This window comes from Urocampus carinirostris, chromosome 18 (genome assembly GCF_059441175.1).
Source record: "Urocampus carinirostris isolate Australia breed hairy pipefish chromosome 18, RoL_Ucar_1.0, whole genome shotgun sequence".
Classification (NCBI taxonomy): Eukaryota; Metazoa; Chordata; class Actinopteri; order Syngnathiformes; family Syngnathidae; genus Urocampus; species Urocampus carinirostris.
The window spans coordinates 11,297,772-11,306,478 of NC_142366.1; the positions used below are offsets into that span (position 1 = coordinate 11,297,772).

The window sequence follows — 8,707 nt, forward strand, 5'->3', positions numbered from 1 at the left end:
TGCCTTTTTCATATTTCTAGATAATTCAAACTTTGTTTCTACGGTTATAATATTTTGGCTTCTTCCTTTGGCATCACAGCAAGTCTTTGGACCTATAGCTTATAAATATACAATATACTAGGGCTGCGTGATTAACCAACATCAAATCAATATTGCGATGTGACGTACAGCGATAGGGTAACCGCAAAACACTGCATTTTTTGCCAGGATTCAAAGTTCCAGTTTGTTGTTTGAGTGATAGAGTGTTTGGCCAACAAGAATTGTCACGATTTGTGGTTTAACAACGCCAGCCAATCAGAAGCAGGTTTAATTGGCACCAACTAATAAACGTGAGGCAAAGTTAGCAAGACGTGTATGGACGACTTTGATAGGATTCTGTAAGCTGCCAGTCAGTCAAACAGACTTTGCATAAATGGCCACTAAAAGTAATGTCACAGCTTGTAGCTTTAGCGGCTCGTTACATTGAAAATAAATTTGTTAATTAAATCTGACCCTGAAGAAAGTCAGGAGAATACAAAGTAGAGCTGATTACAAGCTGGTGCTGCCTGGACTTTCATTGCGTATAGGCGTCGTAAGGGAAAGCTAACAGCTAGGCTAGCAACTCTTTAGCCACCACTGTCGAAAGTGGCTAGTTACCATTGCTAAATCCATTATCCATGAAACGGACGACTTGGAACTATTACTAATGGAAAACCACTACATTTGTGACTCTTGTATGTTAATCATAACAAAGACCTTGCAGAATTTGGGGTAACCCAACACTTGCGTGTATCTAACCAGCCTCTCTCTAAATTGTTTTCTTACACTGAAAGGAGTAGCCGTCCAATTTTGTAGTACTTTTGTATGATGACAATAAAGACTCGTTATTCCACTGCAATTCTGTTTTTATTCGTGGATATAGTTATTTTGTTACAGTCGTATACTCTCAGTTTCTAAGGACATCACCTTGAGGACTATGATTAAGTTCTCCCCCAAAAACAAAACAAGCACAGAAATGCACTTTTCTTAAAAATCCAGAATCACATCGAAAATGCAATACAGGTCTGAAAAATCACAATTAGTTTTTTTTTTCTAAAATCGTGCAGCCCTACAATATACAACAACACAACAATATACAAAAAATACGCTGTGTTGCAAAGTATTTAAGAAGAACAAGACATTCTGAACTAAATGAAGAAAAAAGCATGGGAGTTCAGACAATAGCATATCTGTATTTGCATGATGCCGTGACGCAATCCAACAGCAGAATAGTATTTTATAGCGCATGAACCAATAGCAGACAGGTATCAGCAAAACGTAACTCGTCATATGCACGAACACCACAAAAATTGATTTTTTTTAAGATTTTGGGCAAGAAAAAACATCTCACCCACTCTGAAAATGGAAAACACCGTGAGGCGGGAACACCGTATCACGGGGGTCTATTGAAAGTCTAAAGTTTTTTTGATTTAACAATTTAGCAAATGTTCAAATTATGGACTTTTAAAAATCAAATCTCTTCGGTATATCACCCAGCCCTAGGGTAAGGCCTCAAACAATACATTAAGCTTCCATTGTTTTTTATTCTGGGTTTGTACACCTCTATAGTAGCCTAATTCAAGCATATTTTCCAATATCTCCAATACCATTAAAAGAAAAATATCCGGTGTGAATCATGTCTTTTGCAGACCCAAATAGTATATATCTGTGATTATTACAGTGCTGTACACACCAATGCCAGATGCCGTTAATCACGAGGGGAAAATAATTTGCAGTGGCAAATAAAAAAAGGCACTACAAAGCAGTGTCTGCATCATTTTTAAGCAAACTTGGTGAGAAACATGGCAACATTTTCATGCATTTACGGGCACTCAACCCATAATTCAATCACTTTCAATCCTTTAAGCATAACATTACACTTCAAACATTGCAAGGATTTCGAGCACTCGTTCGAACCCTGAATTCAAGAATCGTAGCCTTATCGAGTGTATTTTATTGCCGAATTTTACAAACCCCCAGAGAGCCCAACACACGCACACACTCTTGCTTTTCAGTGTGGTACATTATCTCTAATAATCACAGCAGGTCTATAAAACTTCAGTCAAAAAGCAACCTGTGGAGGTTTAAATTTTAAAAGCCGGGCAGCCTCTCGCAAACTACAAATGACGCCGTCTTAAAGTTTTCAGGTTCCCTTGCAAGTATTTGCCTGCACAGTGCTTCTCTGACTGGGAGCACAATGGTCTTGATTCTGCAGGGTCAGGCCACCTGTTGGCGAGGCCCTTTTCGGAAAGTAACGCCACGTTGAGAAAACGTCCACCTCCCTGCCCCCAGTTTACTGTTTTCACAAACTGAATGAGGCCTTTGACAAATTTTCTCGCGTAAACTAGGAGGGTTTGTGCTCAAATTATTCAAAATGAGTTATTATAAAGGTATATACCGTAGTCATCTGTGTACAATGCCCATTCATTTTTTATCTAAGGTAGTCAAGCTTTATGAGAACGTTATAGGGGCTTTATAACACAAAAGCAAGATAGTAAAGTTTCTTGCTCAACAAGCAGTCTGGTCTGAAGCAGTGTTAATGCATGAAATATGCAGAGGTTTTTAAGTATTATGACAATGTTATACTGTCTTTATAACACAATACGTGATTAAGAAATAAGTGTATGTTGCCTCATATGAAGTCTAGTCTGAAGAATATGAACATTTGATATATGTATACTTTTGTGAGGCACTATATTTGCATAAAGCTAGGGTGTGCCATGTTTCATTTTTGCCCCAAAAAAATAACGCAAAGTTAGGGTGCGCGTAATATACCTTTTGTGGTAGCCGTTTTTGTGCAATGATTGATCAATCGAAAATTATCACTGAACACAATCTCTAATCATTGGACTTAACGGGAATCGAACCCGGCTAGTGGCAGTGAGAGCACCAAATCCTAACCAATTGTCATGATTGCCAAAATAAAGACACATGGGGCAATCATTTGGCGCGCAGGAGCGCGATCTCTGATTGGCTGGCACTCCCCTCTTAAGCTGTCAGCACCCAGAGGGGAGTGTCAGACCGTACTCGTGTCTCTTTGTGTGTTTCGCCAGATTACCAGTACCAAAGACTTCTCCTGCTTGATTCCTGCCTGCCTCCTGTTTCGACCTGTTCCTGTCACACGTTTACGATCTACTCTCCTGCCCGGGCCACCGACCTGCCCGCAAAGCTGCATCGATTCTGCCTACCTGTCACGGAACTGCCATTCCGTCCGATGCTGCTGATGATCGACAAACACCGGCGTCCAAAGCAAGCTCTGACAACTCATTCCAATAAAGATTCCTTTAAAACGAACGCAATTGGGTCCGAGATTCGGTCCTGGTCCCTTACACCGCTAGACGAGTGTAACTCAACTAGTGGGTGAGAACCCAATTTCAGTGGCCTTTCCCTTAATAAAATATTGCTAAGAAGAAGAAAAAAAAACAGAGGGTAAATTACACTCCTTACAGTAGACAGTGATAATTCCCTGCAATCTCATCTACCGGTTCAGACAATGGATCATTTAAAAGGGACAACATCTCATTTTATTGTTATTTTGGGGGGTTTATTTCCTTTTGTCTGCCCATAGAAATGGGTCCCAAGAAAGTTAGTTATAAAAGGAAGAAAAAGTTGAAACCAGTGACAGCAATGATTGACTGGACAGTTGTCACCATTTTCCAACTTCCACTTGTCACTAACTTACTTGGGACCCATTATTATGGGCAGAAAAAGGAAAGGTGTTCACAATGTTATGATGCTTGATGTGAAAGTGATCTGAGGTTTTACTAATGCTAATGTGATCTGTGATACTGTATTACCTGAATTTCCAGTTATTCCAAATTGGCTAAAATGCAGGAATATGGGGGAAATTATAAGAATCCAGGATCAGAAACAACGATTTTCTACCCAGTTATTATCTGTTCCACCCTGTTAGGTAAGATTTTGTTATAATATAAATTAGTTTTTGTGCCATGTTGAGAAATGAGGAACAACAAATACTCACATAAATGCTTTTAAAAATCTCATTGTTTTTAACGTTTTCTGTTATTCTGGTTTTTTTTTTTAAAACATGAAATCGATATACTCTTCTTAATCAAAAAATCAGTTACAGTTTCAAAGATAAAACATATCGTCATAGCTAAAGGGACATGCCACATGTCAAGTCACATTTATTTGTATAGCCTTTAATCACAAAATGTGTCAAAGGACCGCACATGTTACAATTACACCATCCCCTGATCTTAAACCAACATGCAGGCAAGGAAAAACTCAAAAACTCAGCACGAGGAAAATAAGAATCCTTAGGTAGGGGCCTACTCTTTCTTTCAAAGAAAGCAATTATACATGAATATTTACATGTTTAACTATTTGTGGTCTACATTTAAATGTCCTTAACAGGGTGGAAAACATTCAAAGACAAACTGTAATTATAATTGTATCCATCCCTGAGCTGGACCACTATGTATTTTTTCGGTAAACATATAAGGGATGTTATTATATCATAACAACATTAACCTTTTTTTTCTTCTTTTTTTCAAAAATTATGAAACCGAAAGGTAGTTGCAAACAAAGTAGCACACATTTACACGTTAAAAGTAGAATCTCACGGCATACACTCTACGGTGTTGACAAGAACACAGAATCACACACTCAGTTTTGCAGGCCAATTAAGTTGCTTTTCACGTTAATGAGATAATGCTTTTCAAATGGCTCGTAAATGTTACCGAAGCAGAGTCGGCGCCTGCTCCAACATGCGTCGGTAGTGCCATAAACTTGCAATGTTTATATTGCCTACCAAATTAGGTTATCGCTTTAATAAGCCTAATGACCTGTGCATTTTATTTAACAAATTTTCATATAAATTGTCTGCCACAGAATATAGTTATTTATAAGCCTTAAACCGAAAGTAACCTATTGCAGAACCCGATCCTCATTTTGGCAAAGGATAGGGTCTGCTGGGGCCGCTAGATGGTTATAATACTCGTAAAACTTTACTACCTCAGCAGCACAAGATCAAAAACGCTCAATGTGTGTCATTGTTTTGAAAAAAGTTGAGATACATTTTTCAAATGTTAACAGTGCTTCAGACCAGTCTTCAAATCAAGAAACATACAATTAAATTTCTTGCAATTTGTGATATAAAGCCGATTGAAGATTGTCATAAAACCTCAAAACCATTGCACTATTAGTTTAAAACACTAAATGCTTGTCAAAGTTTTTGACAAAATGAGACAACTATTTCAAGTATTAACATTGTTTCGAACCACCAAAAAACATTTGATTTTCTTGCTTTTTGTCTTATCAAGCGATTATAGTTATTGTCATGATTACTGACTAGCTTCACCTGTGCCCACTCGTTTGGCACCAGCCGCTGCGGGCTACCTGATTGGTTCCCTGTCCCTTTTTAAACCCAATCCTTTCAATCTCCGGTTGTCAGTCTGTCAGCGAACCTCTGTTGTTACAAGGCAAGCATCTTTGACCCTGACTCCCGCCTGTCCTGTTTTTTTGCTCCCGTTTTTCCAGATGTCCGTTACTGATCTCCCCGTTTGTCTCCGGCTACGACCTGTTTTTCATCCCGACCAAGTCTGCTCTCCCGTCCCGGCCTACGACCCGTTTTTGATCCCGACCGAGTTGTTGCTCTCCTGTCCCGGCTATCGACCTGTTTTTCCGACCTTGACACCGCCATCTCACGCTACGGAAGATCCCCTTCCGCATTCTGATCAAGATCCAATTTTGTGAGCGTCTTGCTTCTCGCGTCCAGCAAGCACCGGATCGCGGGCGCTGCCCTTCCTCTTTCTATTGATAAAACTTGTGGTTAACGTTACGCAATTGGGTCCTGATTCTGTTCTGGTCGTAACAGTTATGCCATAAAACTTAAAAACCTCCTCATATCACTTTTAGATCAAATAAAAAAAACCCTCGCGCTTGTCAAAGTTTTTGAGAAAAAATTGAGATACATATTTTAAATGTTAACAGTATTTCAGGCCAGACTATAGATAAAGAAACATACACCTAACTTTCTTGGTTTCTGTGTTATAAAGCCATTATAACTCTGTCATAAACCTAAGAAAAACCTCCTCACATCACTTTTAGATAAAAACACTCAATGCTTGTAAACCTTTTTGAAAAATAATTAGATACATATTTAAAATGTTCATAACCTTCAGACCAGACTTCATAGAAGTCAACATACACTTAACCTTGTTACCTTGTGTGTTATTAAGCAGGTATAACATTGTCATAAAACTTAAAAACCTTTGCATTTTTAAATGAAAAAAATATATGTTTTTCAAAAGAATTGAGATGCATGTGTCATGTATTAACACTTCGTCAGATAAGACTTGTTATAGAGCAGCACACTTGTAACTATCTTGCTTTTGTGTTATAAAGCCCCTATAACATTGTCATAAAGCTTGACTATCTTAGATGAAAAATAAAACAACAATGTTGCGTGTCAATGTTTTTGGGAAAAAAAAAAAAAAAAAATAGAAACATATTTTAAGTCTTAATTGTGTTTCAGAGCAGACTTTAGATCAAGCAACATGAACTTTTGTAAAACTGCTACAACAATGTCATAAAACTTATCTTACCTTGACGCTTCTAGATCAAAACACTTAATCCTTGTCAAAGTTTTTGAAAAACAATGAGATCCATATTTCAAGTGTTAAAAGTGTCTTAAACAGGTATGCATACAGCGCAACATATGGTTAAAGCTCATGCTTTATGTAATAGAAAGCCGGTATAACATTGTCATAAAACTTGATTACACTCAATACCGAATATTTTTTGACAAAAAAACGAAACACGTGTTTCAAATGTTAACAGTGTTTTTAAACAGAATGCATCTCAAAGAAAAGATTATTACATATCTTGATTTTTGCGTTATAAAGCTGTTATAACATTGTCATAAAAGATAACTACCTTGCCACTTCTAGATCAAACCACTCAATGCTTTTGAAAACAATGTGATGCATATTTCAAGTGTAAACATCGTTTCAAATTAGGACTGCAAATTGAGCAACATACACTTAACTTCATTGCTTGTTTAACTATAAAACCGTTTTAAAGTCGTAATAATTCATTTTTGCGTCCCACTAGAGAAGGCTAATATTCCAAATAAGGATGTGAAGTTTCTTACCATTAGGAATAAGCGTAGGGTCTCGAGAGTTGTCAGTCGACACGATCGCCCTCACGTGGGTAACCCAACAAGAAAAAACTACACAAAACTTAAGGAACTCCATCCCTGTCAATAAAGAGTAAGGGTGTCCGAATCAGAAGCAGAACCCACAAGGGTTTCCTTTCTCTCGATAAGACATTTAATACGAAAAAGTTGGCTCCAGATTTAGTTTCCTGAGAGTTGCTGATGCTGCGTTTGTGCGTTTCCAAAGTTTGAATGAGAACAGCCAGTGGGTGACGGCGCTGAGGTGCAGCGTGAAAGTGGAGCTGATTGCAGCTGGACTCGATCCCCCAAAAGACCTCCCTCTAGTTCTCCTCCCACAAGACTCCACACTCATTATTAATGCCCCTCCCCCCAATCTTGGGTTACAATGGTGACTCAACACCAGAAAAAAAACTTGACTTGGATTTTATTAAAGCTGTTCCCAAACGGATTTGTTTTCGATTAGGCACCACATAATGCGTAGTGTTCCTACTCACAATCATGCAAATAGTGTCTTGCAAAAGTATCCCCCCCCCAAAGAACTTCTTGACATATTGCCTTATGTATATCATACCTGTCAACCTCCACGGCTCCATGTCGTATTTTCCCTTTCAAAATACAAATTACTCTTACACCATATTTTTTTTCAAACATGTTTATTTATGTAGTTTAACATGTTATATTGTACTTGTGTTTCGTTATAGAAAATCTGTACGGAAAAACGCAAATTTGTCAATTATGGGCACCATCCGGTATACACCGACTATCACAAAACGGCAAATCAATCAAGTCAAACGAGTTCGAGTTGTGTAGTGAAAGGAAGTCAGTCCCTTTTTAGAGAACCAGCTTTTTCGGCTCAACTCATTAAAGAGAGACGGCTCTCAAACGGCTCACTTGCTTTGATGCATTATATTACGAATCATTATGTTGTATTAAGAAGTTAAAAAAAAGGGAAGTATAAAAGGAGAAAAGGAAAAAAGACAGGTTTGTGGTTATCCCTTTAATCAGTATATTACCGACAATAATTTAATCCAGAAAATGAATTAATAATTTGAATAAGAAAATGTGTTATTCTACCTAATTATATTTACATGTATTTTTTCCTTCTACTTAATTTTTGAACTTTTTTCTATGATAAACCTCATTCATGTCGAGCAACTCAGTATCTCACAACAAAATGTTAATTAACAATATATATGATATAACAAAACACATGTACAATATAACATGTTAAACTACATAAATAAACACATTTGAAAAAAAATATGGTGTAAGATTATTTTGTATTTTGTAAGGGAAAATACGACAGTTTGTAAGGGCATGGAGTCGTGGAGGTTGACAGGTATGTGATAGATTGTGCACAGAATTTTTCCGGATCTTTCCACAAATGCTCTGTATCTAAAGGATTGGGGTATTGGCTTTGCCTTGGCCATTCCAACACATTGACAGTGTCAGGTGTAAACCATTACATTGCAGACGATTGTTTTGGTTTTAAAGCCGTTGTCTTGTTGGAAGGTGAATGTGCACCCTGTTCTCAGGTCTTTAACAGAA

General features: G+C 37.6%; 1 protein-coding gene across 1 annotated transcript in view; it reads right to left on the reverse strand.

Annotated features, from left to right (window-relative positions):
- plod2 (procollagen-lysine, 2-oxoglutarate 5-dioxygenase 2) overlaps nt 1–7,435 on the reverse strand; it is a 39,305-nt gene extending 31,870 nt beyond the window's left edge. The window contains exon 1 of the mRNA XM_088322047.1: nt 7,136–7,435. Within this exon, the coding sequence (XP_088178173.1) occupies nt 7,136–7,238 (103 nt within the window). The 5' untranslated portion in view covers nt 7,239–7,435. The remainder of the gene's footprint in view (nt 1–7,135) is intronic.
- Between the last annotated feature and the right edge of the window lie 1,272 nt (nt 7,436–8,707).